The sequence below is a fragment of the Coregonus lavaretus genome (genome assembly GCF_964263955.1).
Source record: "Coregonus lavaretus genome assembly, chromosome: 5".
In the NCBI taxonomy this organism is placed as follows: domain Eukaryota; kingdom Metazoa; phylum Chordata; class Actinopteri; order Salmoniformes; family Salmonidae; genus Coregonus; species Coregonus lavaretus.
The window spans coordinates 23,785,226-23,808,472 of NC_139992.1; the positions used below are offsets into that span (position 1 = coordinate 23,785,226).

At 44.9% G+C, this 23,247-nt stretch overlaps 1 protein-coding gene across 2 annotated transcripts; it reads right to left on the bottom strand.

Annotated features, from left to right (window-relative positions):
• Positions 1 to 228: 228 nt before the first annotated feature.
• On the bottom strand, positions 229 to 22,605 carry LOC311129128 (serine/threonine-protein kinase LATS2-like). Of its 2 annotated transcripts, none has more exons than XM_084161419.1 (10): positions 22,443 to 22,605; positions 22,131 to 22,312; positions 14,750 to 15,436; positions 8,823 to 8,955; positions 5,729 to 7,218; positions 5,111 to 5,353; positions 4,637 to 4,976; positions 4,355 to 4,537; positions 4,143 to 4,249; positions 229 to 4,032 (listed from the first exon to the last, which is right to left on the bottom strand). In XM_084161419.1, the coding sequence occupies exons 3-10, from the start codon at positions 15,104 to 15,106 to the stop codon at positions 3,505 to 3,507; spliced, it is 3,381 nt and encodes a 1,126-aa protein (XP_084017545.1). In that variant the 5' UTR covers positions 15,107 to 15,436; positions 22,131 to 22,312; positions 22,443 to 22,605; the 3' UTR covers positions 229 to 3,504. The 2 variants fall into 2 exon arrangements, with proteins under 2 accessions (XP_084017545.1, XP_084017546.1); XM_084161420.1 differs by having other exon boundaries at positions 22,131 to 22,344.
• Between the last annotated feature and the right edge of the window lie 642 nt (positions 22,606 to 23,247).

Here is a 23,247-nt window from a genome sequence, read left to right on the forward strand (position 1 = left end):
TCAGTGCTCTTGAATGCAAGACAAATTCCTGTAGAAACCCAAATAAATTAACTGAATTTATCACCATATATATTTCACCTTTCTCAAATCAGACATAATAATGACTTCTCAATTTTCTGATAAAATTGGTTAACCCTAATATTCAAAGCCAACAAGAATCAATCATATTATTAATCCAGACATAACATTGTTTGAGGGTTTGGAATTACGACACAAGCCGAAGCTGGTTAATTTAATTTATACATATATTTTACACGTGACGACAGTGAAAGCATTTTTTCAAATTCTTAATTCATACATATGTATAAAAAAAAAGAAATAAAAAAAAGATATGTTGTCCAAATTATATTGTCTATAATACTGTAGACAAGGTTTGAACATTAGCTCAGAGGAAATGAAAAAGAATAAAGATACAAAAAAATATGTATATCTGTATAAATATATATTCAAGAGTAACAGAATTGTATTATACATTAAGGAGGATCAAAGACATGAAAACTCCAGAGAGTAAAAATACAAAAAGGTACATAAGTAAAAAAGTTCCATCATGAGTCACTACATTAGATCTCAAATCAGTCAAAAAGATTGTCAGTCATCACTTTCAAAACTCAGATACTGGGAACCCACACATCATCCACAGCACACCTAACACACAAACACTCATACACACTAGAAAACTGACTCGGTGAGCACAGTTTCTTTATAAAGCTATTTTTCACTGAGTAGTCCATCCTGGTGAATGTGGATTGACAATCCCACTTGCGCTGACAACGATGATCAAATGAAGTGAATTTGCTGCCCAATCCTGAACACGAGACACATTATAAAAAACATGTCCATTTCGTCATGCAAGTGAGCAAAAACATTATTGGCACGTTTAAACAATTGTAATTGTTTAAAATATTCCCCTCATATTTTGTCACAAATCTGATCTTTGAGATACATATTGGTGCACTTAGAATGTATGGAAATGGACATATGGCAGAACTTGCAACTTCCTGACCCTTCTGTCAGTAAGACAATCAAATATGGAATACTGTTATACAGTTATTCAGTTGGACATACAAGACTGCGTCGATGGCTGATTGTCAATAAGCATATGGTTTAGAGCAGTGCTCCACTGCAATTCTGTAACACAAGCATAAGATTAATGGTCAAATTAACCTGTGGTCATTAGGATGCATTAGAATGTACCAATAATACATAAGTCTTTGTCATTTCCTATACCTGGTCTTGTAATATAAAGGAAGCTATTTATTCATAGATTTGACACTTTATAACCAATCCTGCCCTGTTTTCCTTTCTCCATCACTCGGTCTGTCTTTCTCCCTCTTCCGCCCTACTCTCATATACACAGGGCCAGCCCAGTTGCAGAGAGCAGGAACGCTGCTGTTATTCTGCACAAACACTGATCATCATCATCATCATCATCATATTGTGGTGGATAGATACGCACCAACATTCATCTAGAAGGCACACAGTTCGTCACTTTCCAAATCAAACACACTGGCAATCAAACCCACACCTTTTTTTTTTTTTTACACAAAAAAGAAATTACATATACATGAAATAATGATAATAATGTAAATAATAATAATCACAATAATAAGCAGCATGGGGTCATGTAACTATACGGAAAATATATAAACCAATATAATATATATTTGTGCATAGCGTGTTTCAGTATTAAAAGATAAAAAGGATAATTGTAAGTATTTAGAAAACGATATATTGTATTTTCTGTATTGCACATAGTCATACTATCACATGTTTCTGCCATAGAGTTTTCACATCTGTCTCCATATGGACTGAGAGACTGTGTGGACACTCAGATGTGTTAACTGTATAATACTGCGTGTGTGTAAGTGGTGCACCAGCTGGTAGGGCTTTGAAATGTCAATGTGGCTAAAAAAGCACTGCTCTTGGCATCAGTAATGTCACAGTATACGACAGTCTTAGAGCAGGTGTACTGTATGTGTCGTGTGACTGCTTACCACGTGTGTATGTAATCACAAGATCCATATCTACAACAAAGCATTGATTACACACTTGCAGTTCACCTTCCTCAGAACTAGCTCAATAAAACTTAATCATAATAATATCAAGAGGAATTGATTGACTCAAATAACAATGTAATCCATGTATCTGGCAGCTGGCACTTCAACCAAAGGAATTTGTTGTTCCTCCTATGAGTATTTACCCATCACAACCATTCCTCTGGGTCTGATACTCGAAACAGAATCCTGAAGACATTTAGGGGTGGGAAGGGAACAACATAGTGGCTCTCCTGTAGCTCAGTTGGTAGAGCATGGCGCTTGCAACGCAAGGGTTGTGGGTTCGTATCCCATGGGGGGCCAGTATGAAAAATGTATGCACTCACTAATTGTAAGTCGCTCTGGATAAGAGCGTCTGCTAAGTGATTAAAATGTCAATTGGATCACTAAAAAAATACTTTTAAAAATGTCTCTAACCACAAGATGGCGGCATCCCACATCACCTATATGGAGAGAAAAAACAGTGTGAAGCTGAATGTAGGAGACACACAGCTAATTAACCATGGGGGAATCTCTAGACTGCCATGTCAGACCCTCTACCTTTGAAAAACATCCAAACAACATTGATAGCAATGCTTAAGATAACCCTGTGGTTTTAGAGGACTTAGGGTGGTTAGCTGCAGAGGACAACCCCATTGCTTCCTCCTAGATTGTGTAGTACAACCACCCTGCAAAGTGTGAATGTGCGCATGTGTATGTGTATTTTGGTAGCTTATTTTGTCACTGCTGTGTGAGAAGTGTTGTGTTTTGATTCTTCCCCTCGATCACCAGTTAATTCAGTCCAGTCCAACCTAAAGTCCAGCTCAGTGTCCGAAGCACACGCTGGTTCTAGTCCCTACGTCTCAGAAAGGAAGAGACAAGCAACCTGTGAAACAATAAGTGTTTGTGTTAACTTCCTGGGGTAAGGTCAACCTGGAAGAAGTGATCTCTGTAATACCCAGGGCAGAAGGAATGGGATAGAGCACTACGACCACGCAAGGTCACGGTCCCAGCGTCAAACTCTTATCTGAACACTTTTGTAAACCTCCACAGCGCATTGGAGCCTTTTAATTACCATAGAATACCTATCTGTTCCTGTTCTGAATAGTATTTTTTCATAACAGTCCTCAGGCATCAGTATCCCATGCCTAGCCCTTGTACAGTTAGTTGTTTCGTTGTCCCAGATCAGGGGTTCTTATTGTAGTCTCTGCTCACGCTGTAGATTCCACACAGTAGTGCCTGAATTGTTGAACAGATGTCAGGCCGTCCTGTTCTCAATATCTCACTCGCTCTCAGTCTCTCAAATCCACATATACAGAGGCACGCACACACACACATGAACACACATTCACACTTCTAAGAAGAACAGTGGTAGATGGGAGGTTGGCAGCCAGGGCCCCAGGTGCTGAGTGCCGATTGGTGGAGAGAGAGAGAGGGGGCATGGTTTAGAAAGCCAACAGTCTGGGCTCTTCTACACATACACAGGCTCACAACCCTCCCCCTGCTCTTCCTCCTCCTCCTCTTCCTCCTCAGGGCCCATGCTGCTGGCTCCGCTGCTGCTGGGAGGCCCCTGACTGTGGCTGGTCTCAGGGGGCTTGGGGTAGCGGAAGGGGCAGCCGTTGTCGTCAAAGAACCTGCGGAAGGTGAACTCGTAGAAGGCGTGCTCCGGGTGTTTCCCGTGTGGGGTGCAGAGGGTCTCCCAGGCCCGGGTGCTGTCCCCGCTGTCACTCCATGCCCCGGGACTCCCTTCCTCCTCCACCGGGTCGAAGTTGGAAGTGTCCATGGGGTGGGCAATCTTGGGCCGGTAGGGGGCGGGCTGGGTGCGCAGGTTGCTGGAGAAATCCATCTGGTCGAAGAAGGGATGAGTTTTGATCTCGCCAGCGCCGTTGCTCCCAAGACGTTCCTCTGGGGAGCAGCAGAGACGGCCGATGATGTCGACAGCCTCGGGGCTGAGCTTGATCTGCGGGGGCACCTGCAGCGTGCTCTCCCAGTTTATCACCTGAAGAGGAAAGGGATGGATACAATATGTTTCAGAGCTGCAATTGATGAGTGATATGGTATTTCCACATTCAGTAGTTTTACTGAGCTGTGAGTCGACTGACTACTAACCTTTATCTGTGTCTCGGTGGGTGTTGGGGCCAGGAAGGGTGGCTGTCCCACCAGCATCTCAAAGAGGATCACACCCACACTCCACCAGTCACAAAGCTGGGTGTACCCTGCAGGGACAAGACCACAACCGCTCACTAACAAGATCACAATAGGCTTCTTTATTTCATATATCAAACATACAACTACTGCACTATGCCCGGTCTTTCCCTCACCTTTGCGTAGCAGCACCTCAGGGGCGATGTAGTTGGGCGTGCCCACCAGGGAGTGTGCCAGGCAGCGCTGATGTTGCCGTGTCGCCCGCTGCTCTAGGGTCTGCAGCCGGTCACCACAACGACAGTTGGACACGTCGTCCCAGAAGTCACTGGGCTCCATGCTGTCCTGCCTGATGTGGCTGCCTGGAGAGAGGAGAAGATGTTACATATCAAGGGGAAGCCGTCTATACAAAAGCATGTACGCAGTGAAAGAACTTGTCCTTTGTCTTGTCCCCTGCTCACCTTTCTGATAGTACTTGGAGTTGTGCGTCCAGCGGAAGCCGGTGCAGAGGCCAAAGTCGGTCAACTTGATGTGTCCGTCCAGGTCGATGAGGATGTTGTCCGGCTTGATGTCACGGTGGATGAAGCCCATCTTGTGGACACTCTCGATGGCCAGGGTCAGCTCAGCCACGTAGAAGCATGCCAGTGGTTCGGGGAAGACGCCCATGCGGATCAGCAGGCTCATCATGTCTCCTCCGGGGATGTAGTCCATGACGAAGTAGAGGCTGTCACGGTCCTGGAACGAGTAGTACAGACGCACTACCCACTCGTTGTCTGCCTCTGCCAGGATGTCACGCTCAGCCTTAGGGTTAGAATTAATAAGAAAAAACTTTATTGTACATTCCATACCAAATGTTGGAATGTGCCTTTGGCATCACAATAACATGGAAACATCACCAGAAGCATCTCATCATCATCACTTGGTTTAAGCTTTACCTTGACGTGGGCCACCTGGTTGCGGTTGAGCACGTCCTTCTTGCGCAGCGTCTTCATGGCGTACAGGGCTCCCGTGTCCACCTTGCGGGTCAGGCACACCTCACCGAAGGCCCCGATGCCCAGCGTCTTGATCTTGATAAACATGGCCTTGTCCATCTTGGCACGGCGCAGCCGGTTATAGTTGGACTCCTTCTGGTTAAGCATCTTCCTCATCTGCTCCTGCTCCGCCTCTGATAGGCCAGCCTGGAGAAAGGGGGAAGGGCAAGAAAGAAAAAGGGGATAGGTTGCTTTAGTAACATACTGTATACATGCCTTATTACAATTATATTATATATTTCTTGAAGTGTTTGATGTTTCGAATGTCTCAATCAACTGTGAATATAAGATACAAAAGTAAGTAATGTATTACTTCACTAGTAAACACTTTTTTTGTTTGTATGATTTCATAACATTCTGTCAAAAGGACTGAACCCCGGGTAACTGTTTTTCTAAATGTTTTGGACAAGCTGTTACAAATAGAGCCATGAACTCATTGACTCCCATTCTAGGTATTTAGGGTATTCTAGGGGTTGTCTACAACACAGGTCCTCATAACCTTTAGGTCTCTCTCTGTCTCACCTTGGACATCTCCTGCTCTAGCTGCAGCCTGCGGTTCAGTTTCTGCTGGTGAGTCTTCATCACATTCTCCACATGCTGCTCCATGTAGAACTTGAAGGCGAAGGGCGAGTAGCTTTTAATGCGCGACTCCCTCTTCTCCTGATCACGCCCGTTCTTCCTCACCGGCACCGGCGATGTCTGGATCTGCTTCTTGTTTTTCACTGTCTTCTCTCCTTTCCCAGACTTGGTCTTCTCTTTCACCTGGCTCTCCTTTCCTCCTCCTCCTCCTCCACTACCACCATGTGGTCTAGCAGGGGTGTTGAGGTCTGGGGCTCCACACATAGCTCCTCCTGGTCCCTCCAGGGGCCCTGCCTCTGAAGCAGCCCCAGACACGAGCAGGGTTTTGGGGTAGGGAGGTGGTGGACAGCGGGGCTCCTGGGCAGGCTCCAGAGCGTAGGCCTCTTCAGGCATGTAGGCAAGGGGCTCAGATGCTTCCTGAGCAGCCTGGGCAGCCAACCAGCCAGGGTGACATGGCCCCACAGCAGTCTTCGGCTCGGGCCTCATCACCCGGATGCTCTTCACCGGCTGCTGGATGGGGGGCGAAGTCACCGCCGTGATGGTGTTGGGTGGTCCCAGGGACGGGTCCTGCTTGCCAGGAGCGACCAGGGAGGGCCGGATGTTGTTCGGGGGCGCTGAACGGTTGTTGAAGGAGTTGGTCCTGCTGGGGACCCGCACCTCTCCCCGGAAGGGCCCCTGAGGCTGGGGCTGCCTAGCTGGAGGGGCCCCCTCAGAACCCTGGGGACCGGCCCAGTGGTGCTGGTGCTGCTCGTACAGGTCCAGGTTAAGGCTGGCTCTAGAGGGTGTGAGCAGGCCCTGAGGGAGGTCAGAGAAGTCTGGCCCCATGGCGGCGGCAACCCCACCGGGTGAGCGGGACATCATGTGGACCTGGTGTGAGGTGGGGCTGGACTGCTGGGGGTGGGGAGGCAGGTACATGTTAGGGGGGTACCCTCCCCCGTTCTGTCCCATGGCCCCTTTCCCCTGTATGTTGACGTAGTTGTCAGGTGCCAGCGGCGGCATCTTGTTCTGGAAGGAGGCACTCCTCTGCACGCCGTAGCCTGAGGGCTCCATCATGTGAGGCCGGACATGGCCATAGTCGTAGTGGGGTCCGGGGACGGGGCCTCCTGGTGCCTGGGGCTGGCCGGGGACGCTGTAGCCCATCATGGCCTGCTCCATGCTGCCTGGGTAGGCCTTCTGCGGGGTGCCTGGGGTGTACATGGGGTTCCCTGGATTGGTTGGAGGGTAGGCGGCCATGGCTGGAGCGTAGGCTCCCATGCTGGGAGGGCGTCCCATGGGGGCACCCATGTAGGGGGCACCCATGTAGGCGCCCTCTGGTCCATAACCAGCACCATCATACATCGGTGCCCCCATCTGGTGGTAGGGAGGCATGGCGCCCTCACTTGTTCCCTCTAATGGTGGTCTGTGGTCCATTGAGTTTGGCATACCCCCTTTGCCTGTGGACAGAAATCATAGTGGTAAGTGAGTTCATATACTTATTGAATTTCAAACTTTCTGTGCATATATTTAGAATATAGAGTGCATTCGGAAAGTATTCAGACCCCTTCACTTTTTCCACATTGTTATGTTACAGCCTTATTCTAAAATTGATTAAATAAAACATTTTCCTCATCAATCTACACACAATACCCCATAATGACGAAGCAAAAACAGGTTTCTAGACATTTTTGCAAATGTATTAGAAATAGAAAACAGAAATCCTTTATTTACATAAGTATTCAGACCCTTTGTATGAGACTCGAAATTGAGCTCAGGTGCATCCTGTTTCCATTGATCATCCTTGAGATGTTTCTACAACTTGATTTGAGTCCACCTGTGGTAAATTCAATTGATTGGACATGATTTGGAAAGGCACACACCTGTCTACATAAGGTCCCACAGTTGACAGTGCAGGTGAGAGAAAAAACCAAGCCATGAGGTCGAAGGAATTGTCCGTAGAGCTCAGAGACAGGATCGTGTCGAGGCACAGATCTGGGGAAGGGTAACAAAACATTTGCAGCATTGAAAGTCCCCAAGAACACAGTGGCCTCCATCATTCTTAAATGGAAGAAGTTTGGAACCACCAAGAGCTGGCCGCCCGGCCAAAACTGAGCAATCAGGGAGGTGACCAAGAACCCGATGGTCACTCTGACAGAGCTCGAGAGTTCCTCTGTGGAGATGGAAGAACCTTCCAGAAGGACAACCATCTCTTCAGCACTACCAATCAGGCCTTTATGGTAGAGTGGCCAGACGGAAGCCTGCTTGGAGCTTGCCAAAAGGCACCTAAAGGACTCTCAGATCATGAGAAACAAGATTCTCTGGTCTGATGAAACCAAGATTGAACTCTTTGGCCTGAATGCCAAGTGTCACGTGTGGAGGAAACCTGGCAACATCCCTACGGTGAAGCATGGTGGTCGCAGCATCATCATGCTGTGGGGATGTTTTTCAGCGGCAGGGACTGGGAGACTAGTCAGGATTGAGGGAAAGATGAACGGAGCAAAGTACAGAGAGATCCTTGATGAAAACCTGCTCCAGAGCGCTTAGGACCTCAGGCTGGGGCGAAGGTTCACCTTCCAACAGGACAGCGACCCTAAGCACATAGCAAAGACAACGCAGGAGTGGCTTTGGGACAAGTCTCTGAATGTCCTTGAGTGGCCCAGCCAGAGCCCGGACTTGAACCCGATCGAACATCTCTGGAGAGACCTGAAAATAGCTGTGCAGCGACGCTCCCCATCCAACCTGACAGAGCTTAAGAGGATCTGCAGAGAAGAATGGAAGAAACTCCCCAAATACAGGTGTGCTAAGCTTGTAGCGTCATACCCAAGAAGACTTGAGGCTGTAATCACTGCCAAAGGTGCTTCAACAAAGTACTGAATACTTAAGTAAATGTGATATTTCAGTTTTTCTTTTTTAATACATTTGCTAACATTTCTAAAAACCTGTTTTTGCTTTGTCACCAATTTAATCCATTTTAGAATCAGGCTGTAACGTAACAAAATGTGGAAAAAGTCAAGGGGTCTGAATACTTTCCGAATGCACTGTATGTGCATGATTGTGTTACCTGGTGAGGTCTGTTTGATGACCCGGACGATGAGTTCATTGCGGGGGTCCAGGTATCCCATCTTACTGATGTACTCCAGAGCAGCCTCAATGTTTCTGCTGCCCGTCTGCTTCAGAGCCCGCACCGCCATTTCCTGGTGGCAAAACAACGGTGTTTAATAGACATTGATATATTATTGAGAGACTGTGACTGATGATGCTCATCCATCTCATGTTGTGGAACAGATTGCATTATTTCAGTACCAGATAGTGTATAGCCTCTTCTATAGTCACGCAAGCACACATTAGGACATTATGATTTAAACAGCCCCCCAGCAGGCCTTGCACCTGCATCCTCTTCTCCTGGGGTCATGCACCAGCCATTTCCTGAGCCAGCCTCACACACAACAACACAGAACATAGAACCTGCCCTTTTACATTCTTTCAACATTCCAATAGCAGGCTATTTTTATGGCAAGTACCTCTATGGTGACAGTTCAGCACCATACTGTAGTACATATTTTAGTATTTATATAAAGATCATGCAGGTTATCCTACTATTTTCACACTGGCTGATAGGCAGAGTACAAACAACAACAGCCATTAAACATCAGTGAGTGAGACGTGAAAACAAACACGAGACAACCTGCGACCGTTCTTTAACTAGGCGACCCACAACTACATGAGGAAATACCCCTTAATGGCATATGACCTCACGCTAAAAGACATTCAACCCAAACCTCAGTTTGGCCCTCAGTCAACACAGGCATTCAGCCCCACACCGCCTCCGATGGTCAGTTAGAGAACTCCAACCAAATACTACTGCTCATCTGAAATAGCCACTGGAGGTTGTTATTTAAAACATAGAATCAAGATTAATCTTGATGATGTTGTGTAAGAATATAACATTTTACAGGAAATAAACTAGGGCTAGGGTTGTGGCAGTCATGAAATTATGTTAGCCGGTTATTGTCATGCAAAAGACTGCCGGTCTCAGGGTAATTGACCGGTAATTAACATAAACACGTTTAGCATCTCAAGGCCATCCATACATACAAGCCGCTGATGCACGCCTTTGGAATTTCTGCATTTAAAAAAAAAAGACTAATAAATCAATTGAATATACACCATCACAATAAATCAATTTAATTTTTGGCAGATCTAAAGAAACATTATATGAAGAAAGGACTAATTATTTGTTGGCCTACTGTATGTTATCTGGCTATGTGCCATGCCATAGGCTGTAGGCTTGTTCATTTAGCAGACAAGATATGCTTATAAGTCATGTGCCATTATTTTACATTATCTGATTTTGTAGTAAGAAGAATATAATTGAACTTAGCGGAATAAAATAGAAAGGATATTTTTCCCATTCCGGCGCGAGAGTGCACATATGAAGTGGCTATGTTGAGCATAAAAGTAAATCATTTAAAAACAGGTCCTATACTCTAGATTTAGAATTATTTGGAAACTTTAGTTGTGAATGATACAAACCTTAAAATGTCTTAGAAATCAAAAGATATGTGCTGCATGATGCAACTATAGGATAGTTGCATCATGCAGGGTCATCGTCCGGGTCATCAAACAGACCTCACCAGGTAACACAACTCATGCACATACAGTGCATCGGAAAATATTCAGACCCCTTGACTTTTTCCACACTTTGTTACGTTATTCTAAAATGGATTAAATTGGTGACAAAGCAAAAACAGGTTAAGAAATGTTAGCAAATGTATTAAAAATAAAAAACAGAAATATCACATTTACATAAGTATTCAGACCCTTTACTCAGTACTTTGTTGAAGCACCTTTGGCAGCGATTACAGCCTTGTGTCTTCTTGGGTATGACGCTACAAGCTTGGCACACCTGTATTTGGGGAGTTTCTCCCATTCTTCTCTGCAGATCCTCTCAAGCTCTGTCAGGTTGGATGGCGAGCGTCGCTGCACAGCTACTTTCAGGTCTCTCCAGAGATGTTAGATCGGGTTCAAGTCCGGGCTCTGGCTGGGCCACTCAAGGGCATTCAGAGACTTGTCCAGAAGCCACTCCTGCGTTGTCTTGGCTGTGTGCTTAGGGTCGTTGTCCTGTTGGAAGGTGTACGTTCGTCCCAGTCTGAGGTCCTGAGAGCTCTGGAGCAGGTTTTCATCAAGGATCTCTCTGTACTTTGCAGCGTTCATCTTTCCCCTGATCCTGACTAGTCTCCCAGTCCCTGCCGCTGAAAAACATCCCCACAGCGTGATGCTGCCACCACCATGCTTCACTATAGGGAGGGTGCCAGGTTTCCTCCAGACGTGACACTTGGCATTCAGGCAAAAGAGTTCAATCTTGGTTTCATCAGACCAGAGAATCTTGTTTCTCTTTAGGTGCCTTTTGGCAAACTCCAAGCGGGTTGTGCCTTTTACTGAGGAGTGGCTTCCGTCTGGCCACTCTACCATAAAGGCCTGATTGGTGGAATGCTACAGAGATGGTTGTCCTTCTGGAAGGTTCTCCCATCTCCACAGAGGAACTTTAGAGCTCTGTCAGAGTGACCATCGGGTTCTTGGTCACCTCCCTGACCAAGGCCCTTCTCCCCCGATTGCTCAGTTTGGCCGAGCGGCCAGCTCTAGGAAGAGTCTTGGTGGTTCCAAACTTCTTCCATTTAAGAATGATGGACGCCACTGTGTTCTTGGGGACCTTCAATGCTGCAGAAATGTTTTGGTACCCTTCCCCAGATCTGTGCCTCGACACAATCCTGTCTCTGAGCTCTAAGGACAATTCCTTCAACCTCATGGCTTGGTTTTCGCTCTCACATGCGCTGTCAACTGTCGGACCTTATATAGACAGGTGTGTGCCTTTCCAAACCATGTCCAATCAACTGAATTTACCACAGGTGGACTCAAATTAAGTTGTAGAAACAAAGGATGATCAATGGAAACAGGATGCACATGAGCTCAATTTCGAGTCTCATAGCAAAATGTCTGAATATTTATGTAAATAAGGTATTTCCGTTTTTTATTTTTAATGAATTTGCTAAAATTTTGTTTTGTCATTATATAGTATTGTGTGTAGATTGATGAGGAAAAAAATAGATTTAATCAATTTTAGAATAAGGCTGTAACGTAACGAAATGTCTAGGGGTCTGAATAATTTCCGAATGCACTGTATAGCACTTTGAATATGCATTAGTTCTAATATGCATATGGGTGTTTTGAATTAATCATTACCTTACAACGCGCTGTCTATTTCGTTGTATTAGGCATTGAAACAACAACCATGTTTCCACTCACTTCTTTCTTCAAATTGATTCATCACAGTGGTGAGTTTTAAAAGCACATACTGTTTCGTGTTTGATTAGTGTTTCGATTGCATTGGCATTGATGTCAGAGTGGTTAGAGGGACAATGGAGCCCTGTGTACAGGCGATCAGCGACCAGCGACTCATGACTGCCGGTAATACGGTCACCGCAACAACCCTAACTAGGGCTAAATACATTTTAAGGACTGAAGTGGACTTTAAACTAGTTTAAAGAGACTAATGCAACCATTGCGTGTCCACAGGTTCTGAGACAGACTGGATGCATCCATTTGCAGGGAGGAAACGTATTGGTTTAAAAACAGGGCTGCATAGCGACTGTAAGCACATTCAGCTCTCAGAACCAGGAAACACCGGAGCCACAGATATTCTACACAATGTGTGTGTGTGTGTGTGTGTGTGTGTGGGTCCATCTGAGAGTGGGCCTGCCCATACGTTTGAACCAAAATACACTCTTTCCCTCACGCATAACACACACACACAGGAAAACGAATATAAACACTCACTTCCACAGGCCAGGAAGTAAAGTATTTTTGGGTGTCTTTTCCTCTCATTTCTCTCTCTTCCTCTGTCTCTGTCTCTCTGGCATACACTCTCCTTCTCTCTCTGTCTACTAGACTCATGTGGCTTCCAGCCTAAAATAACCTCTACCACATTTGCACCCTTGTCATAATGGTTACAGCCACAAGCCAAGGAGTTATCCCAAACGCATAATCACACAAACACTGATAGCACACACACACACACAAACATACACACACACACTCTCACTCTCCTTAGGAGGCTGGGAGTTAGTAAATATAATCATACACACCCAACTCTCACTCAAGTGAACTACAAAATACACACTCCTGGATGTAATGACAGTTTCTGCGCCACTGTTCTAAGTTCTGAGAGGAAGGCTGTTTGTTTTATATTAGCTTTCACTTTGACCTAATTCTGCAAGACATTCCACTATGGGACCCTGGAAATGAAAGCCATATGGAAGACCTTTATGGAGCTGAGTCTGGATGGACAGGCGGAGAGAGGGGGACATCAATAGGTCTGTGGAACAACAGATCGTGCAATTAATAGAAGGGGAAGATAGCGGAGCACTCACGCACACACACAAGGCTTCTGTCACATCCTGTTAACCTAATCATTACATAAAGGCGGTGATCACATCATTTCATATGTCAGAGGTTTAAATATGCTAAGTGTGCATAAGATTCCTGTCTCCACTCCGCCCGGCCGGACCCTCGTACAGTAATAGTGGAGCGAAGGTGGAGGAAAGGAAAAGAGCTCCTCCACACTCCACCCTCCGTCCCTCCCAGCCGCCCCTCCTCGCTCCTCCACCAAAACATTTCCTCTTTTACAGTGATTATGTAACTTGCCGCAGCGCTGTGTAATTTGTGGCTGGAGGAGGAGAGGAGAGGCTGCTGATAAGACTAAGGCCACAGGGCTTTTGGGGATGGAGGGGAGTTGAGACTAGAGGGGCCACTCACTACGGCGGCCATTACGGCTGTGGAATGTGTAGGAAAATAAGGGCCCAGGCCCACACTCAATGGTCCGTTCAGTGGCCCCTCGGTCACAGTCGCCTAAAAATACCAGGACCATCTATCATACGACACGCCTGGCGGCTGGTCCAGGAAACCTAAAGCACTTATGTAAAGGGCTGAGGACTGATTAAGTTGCTAAATTGTCATAATGTTGTTGTTAAAGTCTTACAGGAAGCATACCTCGGTCCGGCTAGGTTAACTTAAGGAGGCAGCCCTAGGACAGACACAGTGACTGCCGCATCGCTCATTGAGACACCATTACTTATAACCCATCATTGTGATGGTAAAAGCCAGACGACAGAGATCAAAGTCAGTAGGCAGGAAAAGAGTTGTATCTATCTGGCTTGTGTCTTCCTTCTCTCCCTCTCGCCCCACTATCTCTACTGTGTTGAGGTCTGAGGGGTTTGTCAGTAGTGTTGTGCAAAGACTTGAGTTAAGCATTCTTTAAATGCCGAGTGCCGCCATCACAGGGCCTGTCCTCAGGCCTGTCCTGAAGCCTTCAACCACAGTGGCACGGTACTGAGTCTGATTATAGTAACTGGTCTCTGGTCAGTCCAAGAGCTTTGAACACACTGAGACCTTTAAAATGACCTGATCTTAGGCCAGTTATGGGTGTTTAAAAAGAGACTGAACTCTGCTGAACAGTCTGATCCATATTATTCAGAAATACTCTGATAAAACGTATCCCTGTAATAAAGCTTTCCATATCAAATACAGTAAAGGGTTTATTTCTTTAGGCGAAAGGTGAGCATGTGTGAGCTGACAATGTTTTCGCAGGAAACATTCTCTCTCTTCTTCTTCCATCGCCTCTCCCCATCTCGCTCTGGGGTGGAGAAGATGTTCACTCTTGTTCCGAAAGAGGATGAAGAAACCGACTGATATTTTAACATTTCTGCATTCCACATTATGTAACCATTGTACTGTACTCTTGGCAGAGAAAGGTTGTATTGTATTTCTGGATATTATGACATTGAATGGCGCTTTCTACATCCACATTAATGAGTTATGTTAGGCACTTACAGTACATGATTATAGAACCAGCATTTAAGTTGAGACATTGATACAGATGAGAGCAGTTTCTCCCACTTGAAACCACACACACACACACTCTCCAGTCCTCACCTGGTCACAGCCAGCGTTGACCAACTCCTGCAGCATCTGTCGGTTGACGTCTCCAGCAGGGTGGGCGGAGCCAGAGGAGGGGCCAGACTCATTGGCAAAGGGCATGAGGGACTTGCGGATCTCTCTCAGAGCGTTCTGGTAGTTGTTGAACTTCTGAGGGGGCCGGAGCTGCTGCTGGCGACTGCCGGGGTCTTTGCCCTTGCTTTCGGTCCCGCGGCCCACCTCACCCCGGGAGCTGCCCCCATGGAGGGCCTGGCTCACCAGCTTGGCTGGCTGCTTCAGCCCCTCCTTGATCTCCTGGAGGCGCTGGCGCGTGTTGCCCACGTACGGAGCAGCGGGGAACGTCTTAGGCCTCATGACACTCCGCTGTTTTAGTATCTAGCCTAAGGAACTCACACCCAAACAGACACCCACAACTGACACACACACTCGTAAACTTGCTCTGGAACTCTGTGACCTAAATAGATTAGGCCCTCCTGTAGGAGAGATCTGTAGAGAGATTGAGATTCCTCCTCTATTTCTCTTGGTCTAGGTTTTTTTTGTCTCTGTGTGGCTGGCTCCTACTGATAGGATTCCAACTGGCTCTCCATGTTGTGTGTTTTAGGGGTCACATTCCTCCTTATTCCAAGTCATGTGAGCGGTCACAAGGATGCCCTTGGCCCAAACCACTCGGGCTCCTTTCTGCACCTATGGAGCAAGACCAGAGCAGAAAACATTACTAAAATGTCACTGTAAGGGTATGGTCAAGATGTGTGTGTGTGTGGTTGGGTTGAGGTCATGGTGGTGTAGAGTCACATTAGTTATACACGTCTCATCAACTGTGTGTGAAATAATCCTGTGTGATCCAATATTAACACCCCTTTACAGTTTTATCTCCAAGAACATTGTCTACATTCTATTGTGGCAGTGCTACTCTCCGGTGCAGAATATAGGAGGTGTGAAGGAAGCATATCTCTCTATGCACACGTGGAATAGTCACATGGCAACAACAATGTTTTATCGCGGAGTAATCGTGTAACATAGCTTGTGTGGTGTAAAACACTATCATTGATGTATGATCGTGTATAACATATTTATTAATGTATTTGACCTGTGTAACTTAGACATGTTCAATTATGACAATGATTAAAATATTGGTGGTTAACTTGATTTCAACTCAGTGGCTATAGAACAGGGCTGAGAGACCACCAGACCAGTACTTGGTAGATAGGCTTGAGAAAACAGCTTGAGATCAACAGCATCCACTGGGTCCATTTAAATCAGGATACTACCATCAATACCACCCTCTGTCACCATCTCTTTCTCTCCCTCTCTGTGTGCTATGTCCCATCATGGGTTGAAAAAGGCATTTTTGGGGTTTGGGTGTTTGAGGCCTTTTCTGACACAAACACAGCACTCACTGTGAGTGTTGAGAGTTTTTCTAAACAAACACATATTTGAGATGGTAGTGCCAAGCTCCACCGCAATCTCCAGAATATTTAGCCTCAGCTCCCATTCTTGTAATGTTTTGCGCGCCACATCTGACCCATAGCATTCCATTCCACAAGTGACGACAAGAAAACTCATACCATTGCATCATGGGGGAGAGTCGACCAAAATAAACGACAGAAAAATAGATTTCCACTGAAGAACAACAGACAGAGGAGAGTAGAGACAGGGTCTCCTACTTACAAGGCTCCTAAATGTTTTAAACCCACTAGTAGGACCAGTGGGCTGGCCTGCAGTTGACATTGTACTGATGTGTATAGTGTACAGATGAATCATTGATCGCTCATGAACTGCACTTTTCTACCTGTATTTATTGTCTGTATACAGTGGGGGAAAAAAGTATTTAGTCAGCCACCAATTGTGCAAGTTCTCCCACTTAAAAAGATGAGAGAGGCCTGTAATTTTCATCATAGGTACACGTCAACTATGACAGACAAAATGAGATTTATTTTTCCAGAAAAACACATTGTAGGATTTTTAATGAATTTATTTACAAATTATGGTGGAAAATAAGTATTTGGTCAATAACAAAAGTTTCTCAATACTTTGTTATATACCCTTTGTTGGCAATGACACAGGTCAAACGTTTTCTGTAAGTCTTCACAAGGTTTTCTCACACTGTTGCTGGTATTTTGGCCCATTCCTCCATGCAGATCTCCTCTAGAGCAGTGATGTTTTGGGGCTGTCGCTGGGCAACACAGACTTTCAACTCCCTCCAAAGATTTTCTATGGGGTTGAGATCTGGAGACTGGCTAGGCCACTCCAGGACCTTCAAATGCTTCTTACGAAGCCAGTCCTTCGTTGCCCGGGCGGTGTGTTTGCGATCATTGTCATGCTGAAAGACCCAGCCACGTTTCATCTTCAATGCCCTTGCTGATGGAAGGAGGTTTTCACTCAAAATCTCATGATACATGGCCCCATTCATTCTTTCCTTTACACGTCCTGGTCCCTTTGCTGAAAAACAGCCCCAAAACATGATGTTTCCACCCCCATGCTTCACAGTAGGTATGGTTTTCTTTGGATGCAACTCAGCATTCTTTGTCCTCCAAACACGACGAGTGTTATTTTGGTTTCATCTGACCATATGACATTCTCCCAATCCTCTTCTGGATCATCCAAATGCACTCTAGCAAACTTCAGACGGGCCTGGACATGTACTGGCTTAAGCAGGGGGACAGGTCTGGCACTGCAGGATTTGAGTCCCTGGCGGCGTAGTGTGTTACTGATGGTAGGCTTTGTTACTTTGGTCCCAGCTCTCTGCAGGTCATTCACTAGGTCCCCCCGTGTGGTTCTGGGATTTTTGCTCACCGTTCTTGTGATCATTTTGACCCCACGGGGTGAGATCTTGTGTGGAGCCCCAGATCGAGGGAGATTATCAGTGGTTTTGTATGTCTTCCATTTCCTAATAATTGCTCCCACAGTTGATTTCTTCAAACCAAGCTGCTTACCTATTGCAGATTCAGTCTTCCCAGCCTGGTGCAGGTCTACAATTTTGTTTCTGGTGTCCTTTGACAGCTCTTTGGTCTTGGCCATTGTGGAGTTTGGAGTGTGACTGTTTGAGGTTGTGGACAGGTGTCTTTTATACTGATAACAAGTTCAAACAGGTGCCATTAATACAGGTAACGAGTGGAGGACAGAGGAGCCTCTTAAAGAAGAAGTTACAGGTCTGTGAGAGCCAGAAATCTTGCTTGTTTGTAGGTGACCAAATACTTATTTTCCACCATAATTTGCAAATAAATTCATAAAAAATCCTACAATGTGATTTTATGGATATTTTTTTCTCAATTTGTCTGTCATAGTTGACGTGTACCTATGATGAAAATTACAGGCCTCTCTCATCTTTTTAAGTGGGAGAACATGCACAATTGGTGGCTGACTAAATCCTTTTTTCCCCACTGTATGTCCTTTTCTATGCTTGATTGTGTGTTTTTATGTATACACAGAGCCGCAACCAAATTTTTCCCACAGGATAATAAAGTCATTATCTTATCTAACAAAATGCCTATCTGACTGATTGGAGAATACTGTACTGTTAATCACACAGGATCTATGGTGCCTATTGGCCTGTCTTTTCTAATGAGGGCCTCAGTCTGCAATGCCTGAGAAGGCCGCACGATATGGGCAAAATATAGTTTTTTCAAATATTGAGATTTGACTTGCAATATATATCAAGAAATATAATTATTTTTATTAAGAAGCAAAGTGCAAAGCAGCATCATTTTTGTTTGGAACAATCTGTTGACCGCATTTGACCCAACCGAACATCATGCAAACTTATAGTGAATCTAACAGTGAGGAGGAACTGAGCCCCACCATTTTAGCAATAAATAAAATTTTATTTGCTTGTTTTGCATGTTATTTTGGCATTAATTTGTGTCACATATCAGTTTGAAAACAACGGAGAAAAAAAGTGTTTCCTTGAGTTAATAAAGCCGCATACAAACATAGCTCAGTGCTTTCTGTGGTGGAGGGGCAGCCAGCGAAAAGACACAGTATAGGCATTGGTAATCTTCTCCAGTTCCGCCGTGACTGGCTCAGTGTTGTGTCCCTCATGGGGACACTACGTCACCACCGAATCTACAGGGAGAGCTAGGCAGTTCAAGCCCCCTTGGGTGCTGTCATAGATTTACATTAGAAGTGCCTGTCCAAGAAGGCTCAAGGTCATTGGCCACAGATAAAATGACTTCAAATCACGTTATATCTACGGTAGCTTTGATTGGACTGATCATGTCAACATCATACTTTCACAATCTTAGCTAGCAAGCAGTCATCCTCATGAATCACGACAACAATCTACTGGCAAATCCATTTCAATCCTTGTCATATGAAGAGAAATTATAGATAAAACGTATCGGTGCTCATTGGCCATAAACATTACTCAACAAGTCTGAAATCGCAAATTCAACAATGAGTGGTTTGGAAGGAATCAATGGCTAACCGCAAGTGTCACGAAGCAATCACTATTTTGCTTCCCCTGCCTGCTATTCGGTGGAGAGGGTGTGTGGTCCAAGTCTGGGTTTATGGATTTAAAACATCTGTCTGAAAGGGTGTCTTTCCCAAGCTTAAAATAATAAACATTCACACACAACACCGTGGGCCAGAAAAGGTTGAATACATTGGCAATGCTGTCAATTCAGCATTACTTGAGTGTGTTCAAGACAACTGGGAACTCGGAACTCCAAGTCGGGAATGGCCTCTTTCTAGAGCTCCGACCTGAAGATGTGGTCCTCTGTAGCTCAATTGGTAGCTCAATTGGTAGAGCACGGCGCTTGTAACGCCAGGGTAGTGGGTTCGTATGCACACATCACTGTAAATCGCTTTGGAAAAAAACGTCTGCTAAATGGCATATTATATTATTATTATTATATTATAAGATCACTGACATCATGATTCAACCTTGTTTTTTTCTGAGTTACCAGTTGTCTTGAAAGCACCATACATCCAGAGTTTGCCCACAAGAAGGGCCGCCGCCCCACGTTCAAGTGAACACAGCACAACAACGGTGAGTCCAAAAATATGTCTTGTATACTGCTGCATAAATGTAATATGCCAGGGAGATACTTTTGGACATGTAGTGTATGTGGACACCTGCTTGTTGAACATCTCATTCCTAAATCAAGGGCATTAATATGGAGTTGGTCCCCTGTTTGCTGCTATAACAGCCTCCACTCTTCTGGGAAGACTTTCCACTAGATGATGTTGGAACATTGCTGCGGGGACTTGCTTCCATTCAGCCACAAGAGCATTAGTGAGGTCGGGCACTGAAGTTGGGCATTTAGGCCTGGCTCCCAGTCTGCGTTCCAATTCATCCCAAAGATGTTCGATGGGGTTGAGGTCAGGGCTCTGTGGAGGCCAGTCAAGTTCTTCCACACCGATCTCGACAAACCATTTCTGTATGGACCTCGCTTTGTGCACAGGGGCATTGTCATGCTGAAACAGGAAAGGGGCTTCCCCAAACTGTTGCCACAAAGATGGAGGCACCGAATCCTCTAAAATGTAATTGTATGCTATAGCGTTAAGATTTCCCTTCACTGGAACTAAGTGGCCTAGCCCGAACCATGAAAAAACAGCCCCAGACCATTATTCCTCCTTCCACCAAACTTTACAGTTGGCACTATGCAGTCGGGCAGGTAGCGTTCTCCTGGCATCCACCAAACCTAGATTCGTCCATCAGACTGCCAGATGGTGAAGCGTGATTAATCACTCCAGAGAACACGCGTTCCACTGCTCCTGAGTCCAATGGCGGCAAGCTTTACACCACTCCAGCCGACACTTGGCTGCTCGGCCATGGAAACCTATTTCATGAAGCTCCCGACAAACAGTTCTTGTACTGCTGTTGCTTCCAGAAACAGCTTGGAACTCGGTAGTGAGTGTTGCAACCGAGGACAGACGATTTTTACTCGCTATGCACATCAGCACTCGGCGGTCCCGTTCTGTGAGCTTGTGTGGCCTACCACTTCGCAGCTGAGCCGTTGTTGCTCCTAGACATTTCCACTTCACAATAACAACACTTATAGTTGACCGGGCCAGCTCTAGCAGGGCAGAAATGTTTTGAACTGACTTGTTGGAAAGGTGGCATCCTATGACATTGAAAGTCACGGAGCTCTTCAGTAAGGCCACTCTACTGCCAATGTTTGTCTATGGAGATTGCGGTGTGCTCGATTTTATACACCTGTCAGCAACGGGTGTGGCTGAAATAACCAAATCCACTAATTTGAAGGGGTGTCCACATACTTTTGTATATATAGTGTATGTCAATAGCTATAAAGTTATACTAAGTGGATGATGTGTAGTAAGCTGTTAGTAGCCCATGTGTCTCAACCTAAGAATTGTCCATCTCCCCCTCAGAACTTAGCCTACTGTTCTGACTTGGTGGTGCACATGTAGCCTATAGCCTGTTTTAGAGAAATGTCATCATCGAATATCGTAAGAGCTTTCACTGTCTGCTTATATGCCCCTGTTATTTATCCTACGGTTCTGACTTGGTGTACATTTTTTTTACATTTTAGTTATTTAGCAGACGCTCTTATCCAGAGCTACTTCCAATTAGTGAGTGCATACATTTTTCATACTGGCCCCCCGTGGGAAACGAACCCACAACCCTTGCGTTGCAAGCGCCATGCTCTACCAACTGAGCTACAGGAGGGCCAATACAGGGAGCATACTGTAATAACCGCCCATGTTCTGAATTGTCACTGTACAGTTCAAAAGTGCTGAACAAATAGTTATATCTACTACTCGCTCATTGTCATAATCAAAATTACGGCTTGCCTCTTATCCGCTCATCGTTCCTTTATGCCATAGTTTGTACATCTCAATTGTTTTATAGCTTATATATATATATATATATATATATATATATATATATTTCTATCTCAGTATCTTATTCATCATTTTTGGCAATGTTGGAATGATTTCATTGTTTTGCTTACTTTGTGTATTATAATAAACTGATGTGCTTTTCTTCACGATTAGGGGATACTATATAATGTTGTTTGGTCTGTAACCATGTTTGCCAGCGACAGTCTCTTCCGATTCAAACAAAAATAACATTTCATCAAAAAGTTCAGTAATAGACCCATGTAATTCCAGTTGATATTGCGAGGGATGTTTTGTTTGGGCAATGCGTTGTCTCTGCGTCCGTATATTGTCTATAAAAGTGGATCCTCGTGGTTGTATTTTCCTTCCTTTTCAGACCACATAGGACTTATAAAATAATAACATGTTGTGTAGTGGCTTTGCTGGCATACTTCTAAAAAAAAAAGTATTGGTTGAGTTTGTCCCACCAAGATTTACATGCTAAAATCGCCCCTGTGTGACCCCCTTTCCATCATAGGCTTTAGCGAAAACAAAACTCGACCATTGTAAAGAGGATTTGTTTCAATATTCTTACCATATTGATCACTTCGTGGGTTTTCTTGTCGAGGTTGTGATTAGTTTTAACATTTCGAGAGTGAAAGAGCGTGAGGCCTTCTCAACTTAGCCCTGGAAGGAACGGAACTCCACAGCCTGGAGCAGCCCGACATTCCAATGTAGGGAGAATTTCAGTCCCAGCAGTCTTCCTCTGGACGAAAGCTGGTCGCGTTGGAAGAAATCCGAGGCTTTATCTTCAATTTAAATAAAATTCAGTACTAATAATAACGTTTATTTCTGTGTGTTTATCACAATAGTTAGGCTTTCCCAAAATATGAAGTTTTTAACTTACCATGTGATAGAAGTATCATTCAGCTTTAATCCGATAAAGATTCCAACCAAATACTTTTCGGAAAACTTTAAATCCAATCATTTGTTGCACAAAACATACGATAATGTATCGAACTTTATCTTAACTGTAGGCCCGAGTAAATATCATGAAGACTCCATTTTCTCCCAACTCCAGGCAGAATTAGAATTCAGTACAAAATTGGACGACACTTACTGCATTGTTAACATTCCAGGAGTCACGTGAGGGACCAAAGCACGTCAGCACCGCACATATTATAGGCGGGGCTTCCTACATGCATTTAGCTATTTAATAATAAAACTTGGCATTGATTCTTGCATTTAGCAAAACCAACAAAATGTGTTCTGTACAAGCAGAATCTGAACAACATTCAAAATATTAATATTTTGTTTATTTTCATAGGCAAATATTGAACACAACCAATAATCCTTGACATCAAAAGGAGGCTGACAATCATTTGCATCATGGAATAGGGCAGGCTATGGGTCTCAAATGCTTTTCATACACAAAAACATTGCACAGGTGAAGTGTAACAAATTAATATTTTGAAATTAATTCTAAAGCATGAAATACCGAGAATCTCATTGCCGATCAGCGGATAGGTACTCATTACAGTAGGATACCTCATCACAGTGGGATGCCGTTCCTTCTGTTGCCAGAGAAAAGCTGTACCTATTGCGTGCCGACCCAGTCTAATGCTTGTCAGTGGCCAACAACTTCACTTTGAGCCAACTAGAGAGCACGAACGGGGGGGAAATTGGGCATTTTGAGGCAGTCACACTTCATA